This window comes from Vigna unguiculata, chromosome 3, assembly GCF_004118075.2.
Source record: "Vigna unguiculata cultivar IT97K-499-35 chromosome 3, ASM411807v1, whole genome shotgun sequence".
NCBI lineage: Eukaryota > Viridiplantae > Streptophyta > Magnoliopsida > Fabales > Fabaceae > Vigna > Vigna unguiculata.
In genome coordinates, this window is record NC_040281.1 from 59,724,623 (window position 1) to 59,736,839 (window position 12,217).

The 12,217-nt window shown below is 31.9% G+C and overlaps 3 protein-coding genes across 5 annotated transcripts; 1 reads left to right on the top strand and 2 right to left on the bottom strand.

Moving 5' to 3' along the window:
- Nucleotides 1-1,313: 1,313 nt before the first annotated feature.
- On the bottom strand, nt 1,314-4,620 carry LOC114179153 (ribosomal RNA processing protein 1 homolog). Of its 3 annotated transcripts, XR_003603436.1 has the most exons (3): nt 3,078-4,620; nt 2,038-2,197; nt 1,314-1,406 (listed from the first exon to the last, which is right to left on the bottom strand). XR_003603436.1 is itself a non-coding variant. In XM_028065387.1 (2 exons), exons 1-2 carry the CDS (start codon nt 4,476-4,478, stop codon nt 2,476-2,478), a joined length of 1,458 nt encoding a protein of 485 aa, XP_027921188.1. In that variant the 5' UTR covers nt 4,479-4,620; the 3' UTR covers nt 2,209-2,475. The 3 variants fall into 3 exon arrangements, 2 of the variants coding, with proteins under 2 accessions (XP_027921188.1, XP_027921187.1); XM_028065387.1 differs by lacking the exons at nt 1,314-1,406; nt 2,038-2,197 and adding an exon at nt 2,209-2,532; XM_028065386.1 differs by lacking the exons at nt 1,314-1,406; nt 2,038-2,197 and having other exon boundaries at nt 2,679-4,620.
- Nucleotides 4,621-7,521: 2,901 nt separating this feature from the next.
- On the bottom strand, nt 7,522-9,833 carry LOC114176692 (extracellular ribonuclease-like). The gene is made up of 8 exons (XM_028061808.1): nt 9,628-9,833; nt 9,275-9,530; nt 9,072-9,142; nt 8,934-8,998; nt 8,605-8,691; nt 8,394-8,524; nt 7,963-8,068; nt 7,522-7,779 (listed from the first exon to the last, which is right to left on the bottom strand). The coding sequence occupies exons 1-8, from the start codon at nt 9,831-9,833 to the stop codon at nt 7,607-7,609; spliced, it is 1,095 nt and encodes a 364-aa protein (XP_027917609.1). The 3' UTR covers nt 7,522-7,606.
- Nucleotides 9,834-10,857: 1,024 nt separating this feature from the next.
- LOC114179702 lies at nt 10,858-11,622 on the top strand. Its single transcript, XM_028066117.1, has 2 exons — nt 10,858-11,146; nt 11,239-11,622. Exons 1-2 carry the CDS (start codon nt 11,077-11,079, stop codon nt 11,502-11,504), a joined length of 336 nt encoding a protein of 111 aa, XP_027921918.1. The 5' UTR covers nt 10,858-11,076; the 3' UTR covers nt 11,505-11,622.
- The last annotated feature ends 595 nt before the right edge of the window (nt 11,623-12,217 follow it).

A 12,217-nucleotide genomic window follows, 5' to 3' on the forward strand; every position in this document is an offset into this window, starting at 1 on the left:
TAACAAGCAGACATAACAATTAATAAAAGCCAACATGTATTATCTCAATCATGAGTTCAACCAATTTTTTTTTTTCATTTTTACCATAATTAAGAAAAAAATATCAATACATATAGGACTAAATTAATTACTTATCCCGAAATAATTGTCTATATTAATTTTTTATAGAATAATTTAATATGTCATGTTCCTTTCGGGTAAATGTACAAAAATGATATAATTTTGACTTCAAAGTTATGAAAATGTGTAATTTTGAAGATTGGTATAAAATTAGTCGTGTGTAATTTTATTTTAAGTTTAATTAAAACCGTGTTAATTTAGTATGATTTTAGTTTATTATAATATATGTAAAAGTTATATCGACTTGATATGACTTTAATATATTATAATATAAATTGAAATCGTTCAATTTGATATAATTTCAATTTATCATATATATATATATATAATTAAAATCATATTAATTTGTTATAACTTCATAATTTCACTATTTTTCTAATTTTGAAGAAAATTGTACCATGCAGGTGCTTCTCCCTCCTGTTGGGTATAGATTCTTCAACGTATTTTTTATGGAATATATCATTTTATAATTTAATTTATTTATAATAAAAGTCATTGTTCTTTTTTTTTTATAAATTTTGTGCTCCACTAGTATGGTTGAATGAGAGGTTGAAAGTGAGTGTGAAATGACAAGTTGTTAGAGGAACTCAACAATATGGAGAAAGTCGCTGTTTGTCACTATTTCACGTCTGTTCTGCTCTAATAATATTGCATCCAAAACATGAATATCTAATCCCTAAATTATAATTACTTAATTGTAATTAATTAAATTAACATTTAAAAGTAATAACTCTTTTATTCTACTGCAAGAGTCACGTTTATAAATTCAAGATACGAGTCTTATCACTAGAGATATCATGTAATACGAAATTTAAATAAGATCTATCCCACATAAAATATATATTTTGCACAAATTTTAGGAAAAGATGAATTCAAATTTAACTAATTTTTCTGACAGTCAATAGCTCAGGTTAAAATAGAATTTAATTTCATCAAAATACATCGTATCCTAATTTAAATCAATTCCATAAAATGCATTACATATAAATTCAACCATATTCTAATGAAAAAAAAAAAACAAGATATGACAAGATAGCTTTGTAAGTAAAATTATTTAATTAATTTGTATTATTATTAACTAAATGTTTGTTTATAGTGTTTATTATTAAGAGAAAAATTATAAACGAGTAGTAAAAGATTATTAAAAATATATACCAACTTATTATTGAAAATGGATAAAAAAATACACTATTGACAACCTTATATTAGGTACTGTAATTGAATTAAATGTTTGGAAAGTGACTCCACTTTGATGTCAATTTGCTTGCGTCAAGATCATTCATTTTCTGCACCGTAACAAAATAAAGTACCATGAAACCCATTTTGCGGTAATGAGCTGTCATCACAATCACAAGTTAATCAACCCAAACGAAAAACAATAGCCCTTGAAATCGAAACCTTATCCAATCATATGATTCGAAGGTGAACTCTATATTCATCACGCTGTTAAATTAACTCGCAAAGAAATTCAACAATTTTCACGCGAATGTAAAAGAATGACTTTCCCAAAGAAAGCATCCATACTCCTACTTTGACGATGAAATCAATATAACACTTGCAATTCTTCAAGAGGGTATACATAACAAAAAATACTAGTTTTATTTTATGGAAAAGAAAAAGTACTAGTTCCATATAAACATGATCTTATTTTCACCCACCATAAAACCAACACAACGAACTAAACGAGAATAAAGGGGTCATTGAGCTCGACACTGAGAATTTTATATAAAACAATAGTCCTAGAACAACGATAGAGAATCGAAAGTAATTGATATAAGCTTTTATTGCGTCAAAATCTTCATGTTCTATTGCACCGAAAACCCAAAAAGTATATATTTTTCCCTACGATGGCCTATCTGTACTATATACACAAACAGACTTAGAAAAGCATATAAAAGAATAGCAAAATTAACTCACAAAAATGTCTCAAAAATTCACCAGGAGGCTTGAGTACCGCAGTTCCATAACGCCCTAGTATTCCTCCCCTGTTTTCTTAACACATCACGCGAGGTGTGAACGGGTTGATTGTCATCATGGTACCAGTGCACCGCCAATGTCAAAGAACCTATAGACTTGCCTGTTAATAACCAGAAGTGAGGTATCACTCTAATGACTCCAACACAGTGCAAAACAATGAACCATCGTTCTCAACTTCTTATCCACCTTAAAATATCAGCAGGTACACCTACTGCTGATACAAAACTCACAAGCCTTCTTTTCATTATCCAAAGAAAGGCAAATTCAGTACTTGCTACCAATATCTTACAAATTGGCACCAACAAAGCTTGAGTTCTAAAAGAAGTAGCTTTAGAGATTCATTGTGATGGTTTGAAATGAATAAACCTATCACACTTCTCAAATATAGCACAGTGATGTCTCAGTATTAGTTGAAACTCCTATATGAAGACAGTCCTACAATTCAAGGGCGAGGAATTTGAGGAAATGTTCAAGGAATCATATCCTCAAAATTATCGTTTTCAGCCACACAAGGCAATCATCAAGTATTTAAAAGTTGTTTCATCACATCATAGCAATGAGCTGTGGATAAATACAGTCACTTAAAAACTACAAGTCAAATTGCTTTTCAATTGATGCAGTAGAAATGAATTATCACAATAAACTTCCAAAAATTTCATAACAATAACTAAAACTGTATGACAAACAGGACATGGAAACATAACACCCTAACAAGGTTCCGGAAAACAAATCATTCATGCAGCACGCAGTTTTAATTTCTTCAGGCGTTTGACAGATGGAGAAACACCTTTAATTGCCTTCCTGGCCTTCTTCATTTTTTGCTTTTTGGTAGGAGGTGGCATCTCCCTGATGGGACCAGGAGGCACACCCTTTTTGAGTGCACTTCCTCTGGGTGTCGCAGAGGGAGGCAACCTCAAACTCTGAGGAGGTAAAGGACTGTGTGGTTTCCACACCAAGTTATTTTTCATCGAAAATCTTACCTTCTTTGCACTCTTTTCTCCACTCTTTGCCACGGCACTCTCTTTACCAACAACGCCATTCAAATCAGCAGAATCCTGGGAGGCCTTCCCTTTCAAACTCTTTGTCCTCTTCCTCTTCTTAGACACAGTTTTTCCGGTAGGAGACACAACCTCAGGCGAATCAGACACACTCGCAGCTTCTTCTTCATCCAAACCCGTCTCCTCAGCCACTTTCTCAAACTGCTTTTGCAGGTTAGCAATGACAGTCTCACTGAACACCATCGCGTTTCCATCATTAGCATTATCACCATTCTCACTAGCCACATTCTCCTTCCCACTCTGCTCAGCACTAGCGAGATCAGACGAATCACCCTTCTTCTTCTTCTTCCTCCTCCTCTCCGTACTCTCGCCACCATTAACACTCACCTCCTTATCCTTCTCACACTTTTTCAACACCTCACCATTACCAACAACCTCTGCGGGCCCTAGTGGAACCAATTCTGGCACTTCCTCTTCATCAACAACATCAGGAATCGAAAACTCAACACCCAATTTCACAGCCTCCTTCTCCAACTTCAAAAACTCAGAATGCAGCGCATACAGCACCTTCCTATTTCCCTGCCAGCACTCAGCAGAAGAACCCATTTCATATAACCTCCCGGAAAACCCCATAGTCAAGGCAACAGTTCCAAGAACGACAACCTCGTCACTAGAGTCAACAACCTCGCCCCCGCTCTTCTTAACCCCCAACAACGCCTTCCCATTCTTAAGCAACAAATCAAACACCCCAGACCTAATCTTCCCCACCAACACCTTATCGTGGACCCTCCCCAAAGCGGAAATAAAAGGCTTCAACAGCACTTCCAGAACCTGCTGCTTGAGCGGTAGAAAAGGGCGAAGCTCCTCAAGAAAAACAGTGGCAATGTGGTAATTAACACCGTTCCCGTGGGCCTTATTCTCCTGAGCGGAGAGAGTCCCCTCATCGAAAACACCCATTAAGCTCTCCACAAGTTGCAGATCCCAGGAATTGGTTTTCAGTAGAGAGAAGAACTTGGAGACGAACCTGCGGATGAGAAGGTAGAACTTGTCGAGTCGCAGGGCATCGATTCCGGACCACTCGCGGCGCATGGTGAGAAGGAAGATGGAAAAGTACTGGACGGAGAGAGGGAGGTGGAGGGACAGGAGAAGAGACGACAAGCGATCGACGAGGTCGGCTTGGACGAGGGGCTTGTCGGAGTGCCACATGCAGTAGAAAAGACCCTTCCATAGCTTCTTGGCGTCGTCGTTTGAGAGGGGTTGGGACTGCGAAGGAAGCCACGATTTGAGGAGGAGGCGAAGGGTTTTCTCTCTGGTGGTTTTGTTGCAGCACGCAAGCTGCTTGATCAGAGACCGACCCACCTGGGATGCATGCTCTTCCTCCATTCCCAACACACAAACCCTAGTTGCTGCTGCGTTCACCGTCGCAACGCCTTTCGACTTCTTTTAACAAAACCCTAACAGGTACGGTGGTAGCAGCCCGCTGCGGGTTTTAACAATCTGAATGCGGGACTGAATTGTGATTTTTAGATTTTTTTTTCTTAAATATTTTAAAAAAAAAATAACTTACCTAATTAAACTCAATTCTATTTTACTCATCAAAGTTGACGGGTTTAGAATTCGGTTTCATAGGTCGAAATTCAGTTATCTCAAAACCGAGTTTCGATTTGATTTTTCTTTTTTCCAAATCTGAAAAATAAGGATTTAATGAATAAAAATATTTTAAAATATTGAATTAAATTAAAAAACATAAATAATAATAAAATAAAGCATTTAATGTAAATCGATATTCATTGACGTTATTTAATTTATTTTTTAGTATAAATTATTATTATTCATAATGATTGATATAAAGAAGGAAAAAAATTATATTGCATTTTAATTCTTCATCATAAAAAAATGAAATATTTAAAAAATTCATTAGAAAGCCCAATTTAAAAACAAAATAGAGTAATAGTTTCAAATATTATTAATTATAATTTAATTATTTATTAAATATTAAAATATACACTATGTTAATACAAAATTAAAATTTATTATTATTGGTAAAAAGTAAAAAGTTAGTTGGAAAATTCTGCTTTAAATTAAAAATATAGATTTATAATTATAAAAATTTAATTGAGATAAAAGAGTTATTTGACATAAACGTTTATTGTATATTTATATTTATTAAAGTATAATAGATTCAAGTTATTATATTAAGAAAATAATTTTAAAATATTTTAAATAATATTTAATAATGAAACATTTAAATATAAAAAATAAAATAAAATAATGTTATAAGATTAATTTTTTTAAAGTTAAAGGTATATAATGATAAATAAATGGAATTGAAATACCATAAATATAAATGAAATGAAACATGTAAACATTGAAAGAAAAATAAAAATATTCTTCAGATTTTTTTTTCTTTAAAGTTCTTTATCATGGCACGTATGGTTTCATTAAATGTTATGATATATATATATATATATATTATAATATTATTATATATAATTAATATTTATTTTTTAATAATAACTACAATAATGTTATTATATATATATATAATTATAATATATATATGATTATTGTAATATTCATATAATTAATATATATATATATATATATATATATATATATATATATTATAATATTATTATATATAATTAATATTTATTTTTTAATAATAACTACAATAATGTTATTATTATAATAATTATATTATTATTATTTATTATTATTGAGAAATACAAATTAATATAAATATGGTTTTGTAATATGTTATATGTATTTTTTTTAAATAAATTAATTATATAAAATGAAATAAATTTAAATAGAACTAAGATATTTTTTGTTTATTAAATTAAATAGTGTATATTATAAATCATTTCAAATTATTATTGAAAATATTAATAAATTATTTCAAGTTATTAACATACATTAATAAACTATTATTTTTTAATTTATTTTTTTTTTCTTTATTTTAATATTATTTTTCATAGTGTAAAATGTTAATCATACAATTTAATTTACTAAAAATAAAATTTTATTAAAATTTATCGATCACATTATACATAAACTTACTTTCCACTCATATATTCTCAAATCATCATATTTTTTTCTCCATTCAAACAATCTCAATTTTTTATAAAATTCAAAATTTTTAAATAAATAAATTATTCTCTTGAATTGACTATCCAAATATACCATAAAGTTAATAAAAATAATTCGAAAAAAAATATGAAAAAAATGAAAAGATTTGAGTCATAAAAATTATAAACTTGACGGAGGAGTTTAAATTATAAATGAGACAATTAAAGAATATTCAAAATATTTGTCAAATAATTGAGTTTTACTAACAAGATTGGTAAAAGAATCTTTAAAAAAATTATGGTGATTATTCACTCTTTCACACTCTCTTAAACAACTCTTTAATATCACACTCTCTTATATTTATTAGTTTCTTTTTTCTTGTGTATGTGTAGGAAATTTTCATGACTGTATACCCTACATAAGTTCTTACATGTTACATACATATAATAATTAGTATTATATAATAAAATATAGATTATAATTTTATATTAATTATATGGATATTAATATATATATATATATATATATATATATATATAAAATAACACTTTATACATATAATATGTTAGTTTTAATTATTATAATAATTAGTGTTATATAATAATAATTAATATTATTATTCAAATAAATATATTTTGTAAATGGATTAATTATATAAAATAAAATAACTTTAAATAGATGTGGAAATATAAATTAAATAGTCTATATTATAAATTATTTTAAGTTATCATCGAAAATAATAATAATTTATTTTAAATTATTAATGATATTAATAAATTATATTTTTCTAATTTTAAATAATATTTTTAATTTTATTTTAATATCATTTCTTCTATTTACATTGAATAGTAAAATGGTAATCATACAATTTACTCTGTTAAAAATTATAATTTATTAAATTTTATCAATCACATCTACCCAAATTTTTCACTCATATTCACTCAAATCATACCATTTTTTCCTTAATCCAAACAACTTCATCTTTACCTACAAATCAACACAAATTCACTTTCTCAAATCCATACCCCAATCCAAACACATAAGTGATTATTCTCCATAACCCAATGAAATTAACAAATACAATGGGTGATAAAAGTAATATAATTATATATAAACTCTTAAAGACTATAACAAAATAGCAAAAGTTACACGGATAAACTGCAGAAAAATTACAAATAAAATAAAATAAGAGACTAAAAGTTTCCAAGATGGAAAAAATCAGAGAAAGACAATTAGAATCATTCCTTCCCTGCATTGTCTCCCCTCCAATGAACTTTAATATTACTTACCAAAGACCAATCGTACTCGCTCATCCTTGTGTTTGTTATTTTGGGAAAACTGAGTCTTTTTATCTCCTTTCCTAATGCATCAGATCAATACCCACTTCTCCATCTCCAGTTATCTCAATTTTCGCCTCATTTACCCTGCTTTGCATCTCTTCAATAAGCTTGCTTCCATATGAGATTGGCATACTCCGGATGATCAACAAAAGGATTCCGATTATGCTGATAAATTTTGCAGATCCTCTCATTTCTCAGTTTTTCTTCTCTTGAAGGTGGATCAACCTCATTCCATTTTAATAAAGTGGAAAGGAGTCCCATCTCTCTGTTTTCTGCATACAATATTGTTTTCATTAAGTTGTCATCATTTTCCCCTTAAACATTATCAACGAAAAAACTAATAATTTGAGGATTATTACGCAAGGCATGCATATTCTCCCTAAGGGCTTGTGCTAAAATTCCAAATATATTGTGAATGAGAACTTCAATAGCCAAAGTGTTGAAGTTCAACATACCAATGTTAGGGGTATCCGAGAGTCGAAGACCTGGACTTCCCCCTGGTTGCTGAAACCCATAACAGACTGCCATGTACATTAATGCCCTTGCTATATCCCCTCTAACCTGAGATTGGTTTAACTTCAGCAAATTTTATCATTCACAGTTGTCCAAAAGAAGAAACATAAAATCTAATCACAAATAGATGGAGTACAATATCAAGACATTTATCATACTAATAAGTCACACAACCACTAATAACACCACACCTATCCAGAATTTCAAATTCTTAAAATAACTCATGATAAAGTTAGAGTAACTTTTAAGAACTACTCTAGAATTGCCGCTATAAGAACTACCGAGCAAGATATTCATAAAATTTGAAGCAAGATCAAATACCAATTATGAAGGTCTAAAAATGATAATTTAAAACGAGGACAGAAAGTAAGACCTGCATAGGTGGTGCCCAGCTCTGCCTGTCTGTTTCAGTGTCGAAAGCAGCTTCTTTGTTAGCTGGCCTCAAACATTTGGTTGAGCTAGTAACGCATTCACCGTAGTACTTGTTCCCCCTTGATGAATTGACTGAGAGATACTTAGTACATCAGCAACTGAAATTGCAATCTTGACTTGTATGTAAATCATGGAGCAGTGGCTTTCCTTACCATTTACATCAGCAGGGCGAATGTTATGTAAGTCAGTCAAAGATGAACCTTTGGTCAGCCCATAAGAACGAGGCCATAGATGTTCCCCTGTGAAACAAAATTTCATCACTAAGTTTCTTATTGAGAAGTTGAGCACTTTGCTACTTGGTTAATGGCCTAACTAAGGGTATCATCTTTCCGTATTTAAACGCATTGCATACATGAGCACAGAATGACCATGTTAGAAAACTAGCAAAAAAGCAAATGTAGAAAAGTTTATGATAGTAAAGGATAGCGAGAAACTAACATTCAAATCACGGTAAGTCTAACAAGTTGATTAGTTGACTCACTGTTCCATCCCTCTGGTTTTCCTGATAACCGTTTTGGGACAACTCTCAGGGAGTAAATTTCAACTCTGCACATCGTGATCATTAATTAGTTACATAAAAACAAGCTTAGGCAATTTAAAAGCCGTGACAAGTCTATACATTTCAGACGAAGCTTCTGGGTTATTAACATCAGCAGCATCAAGAACCTTAAGGGCCTCCCACACCTGTTTCTACACAAACATTTCAGTTCAACTTGAAGATTCCAGATACCACCACAACAGTTCAGGGAAGTATCCAAGTTACACAAGATTTAAATAAAAATGGACAAAACAAAACGTGTATATTTAAAAACCCCCAGTGACCTCTCGGTAGGACAAGGAATGGTGTGGGGCAATGATGCTATTCAATTGTCTCTTGAGTGCTTCACCAGTTACTCCTAAATTCTTTACGGGAGTATAGTAATTGCTAATGTCCTCACAGGGATAAGTAGAGGGAGTTGGATAATCAGATGCTGCAGCAGCAGCCAGATTGAGAGATAGCAAGTAAAAGGAAACAAGTCTAGAAAGCCATTTCCACAACATATCAAAACATGTAGGCCAAATTCCTTCCCTTAAGGTCCTGAAGAAAAGGGAATAGTTCTTAGCTTCACATATCACAACCATGACAACATGGATCATTAGCCGGCATCGTAAAACGTAAACACAGACACACACACCTGTCGTTGATGCTGCCATAAATTGCAATCGGAGGTTTCTGACGACTTGAACTGACGACCCAATTGCGGCGGCGGCGCGGCGGCACGGGTCCGGCGGGTATGTGAAGTGTCGGGAAATGGCGGCGGCATGAAAAGAACGGGGTTGGGATCAGCTCCGTTGTGCCTAACCTCATATTTGAAACGAGGGAATAAACTATTATCCACATCACAATAGATATGATATCAACTTTCTTTATTCTAGGACTGGTGAAGACACATAATTTTCCGTAAAAAAGAATAATCACTTAACTTTTTTAACTTTGTCAAAAAGTATCAAATGAATATACTTGGCATGCGAAAAGTAAGTAAAATTGTGAAGATTTGATGATTTGTTTTAGGACAATGGTATTTTTCCATCTAATTTTTTTTTTACATCTACTTGATACTATTTTTTTTACTATTTTACACTTGTTTTTTTAAATGTCAAACAACTTTCTTTTTTTTTAATTTTATGGTGTATAGTTAAAGGAGTCATTGTTTTTGCCTGAACACTCAGTCTGCTTAGTCAAACCGTTTATAAATTTATAAGTTGAATCTTTAATAAAATAATAACTAATATTTTTAGTAGAATATATATATAATAAATAGTCTTATGTTGGTATGTTATTTTCGAAGAGTAGCTTTAATTTTATTACGTAACTTTCGTGCAAGTCATTTATCTTTTTAAGTGACCTAATTAATATATTTGTTAAAAACATGCATGCGTTGATTTCCAAGCCATATAAAAGTAATTAAAGAATCGTAAAGAATGTTGACTAACAGATTATTCCAATTTAACTGTCTGGTTTGAATTGAATAGGCGAAAATTTTATCAATGCTATTTATAATAGTCTTAATAAGTTTAAATAAAATTAGATTTAAAATGCATATAATAGACCCTAAAAAAAATAATAATTAATTAAAGAGAGTAACTCCAATTAGACAGCACAGAATGTCTATTTCAATTTATTCAAAACCAGTAACTGGTTGAATAATTGATAAACCATTAAATAAGAACATTATTATTGTTAAGGGAGGAGTAAATAGAAAAGAGGAGGGTGGTGGTGAATGAGAGAGGTGAGAATGAATGAGTGAAAGTGACAAGAGGAGTTATTTAGAAGAGGAGAGAGAGAGGGAAATCCAAAAGAAAGCACACAGAAGCAAACAAAGCACCACATCATACATACGAACAGAGTACTTGAGGTATTAGCAGCGATACGGTACCAGGGGGCCTTGTGGAATGTAGCAACACGAGACGCTTGGCACTCGCATAAACCAACGTGTTATGGATTTCGGTGCCTCTTTCTTTTCCAATTAAATAAACCCCTTTTCTTCATATATATCCTTCTCCTTCTCTTCCTCTACCTATTCTTTCAAATAAACTACTATTAATCTCTTATTCTATGCCTCATTTCTCTGTTCACTTCACACATGGGTTGGTGGCATAAGATCACAAAAACTTGGATTGCACTCTCTGCTCGTATCAAGCTTCGCAAATCAAGTGGGTCCTTTCTACCCTTCTATCTTTCTCTTTCAAATATTCATTCTTTATGCTTCTGATTATGTCTATAACCGGGTTTATCTTTATAACAGGGATTTCCGGTGGCCGAGTTGGTGGAACCGGTGAATACACCGGTGATTGTGGGGGAATCAGTGGTGGGTTGTTGAAGCTTCGTGATGATGTGCAAATGTGTGGGTACAGAGATGTTGAGGTGATGTGGAACATGTTGAACGTGAGTCTTCAGCATGACCAAATGGAAGCGGCGAGAAGCTCCAACAACGCAGAATTTCGCAAGCGTGGGTGCAAGCAGAGATCTATTTCCAGGGTTTTGTTCTGGACTAGCCATTCAGTAAATTGAATGAATGATCAAGTTTTGGAAAAGAATTCATGTGAATGTATTGTACATGCCAAACCCAATGAATGAAACCTTATTTCATAATTATGTAAATAATAGAAGAAGTTTCTGTTCTGGTATGTTATATACTGTGCATGTAACCCCTCAATTTGTTGCCAACTAGGAACCGCTATGTGAAGATGTAGTGTTTTGTTTCAACTTTTCTTCACAGGTAACAGAGATAAACACGACTTAAAATCTGTAACTGAAGTTCTGCATTGGGTATAGTGACAGGTTTGAATGGAAGGAGTGGTGAGGTTGCATCAATTGATGATCAATCGGTGTCACGATACAATGCATTTGAAGTATTTGATGGTGGTTTTCACTGATTTTTGTGACGTGCATTGGTTGAAGTGTTTTGAGTAGTAGTTATTAGCCGAACAGAGGGAATATATAGAGATTGAAGAGTTGAATTTGCGGCTTTTCTTTAGGACTTGCCATAATAATTCTTCAATCACATCTCAGCATAGTTGCACGCATTGCGGATCTAGCTAAAAGTAATCGGTTTCCTTTTGTCTCCATGTACGGAAGAAATTATTGTTAGTGTGGTTGGAAATATGTAGGGCCACAAAGAATGATTAAATCTTAGGCTATAAAATGGAATTATCGAATAGTATAGTTTTAAGTTTATTGAATTTAATAACATTTTTTTAAAGTGATATCTACTATTATCCAAG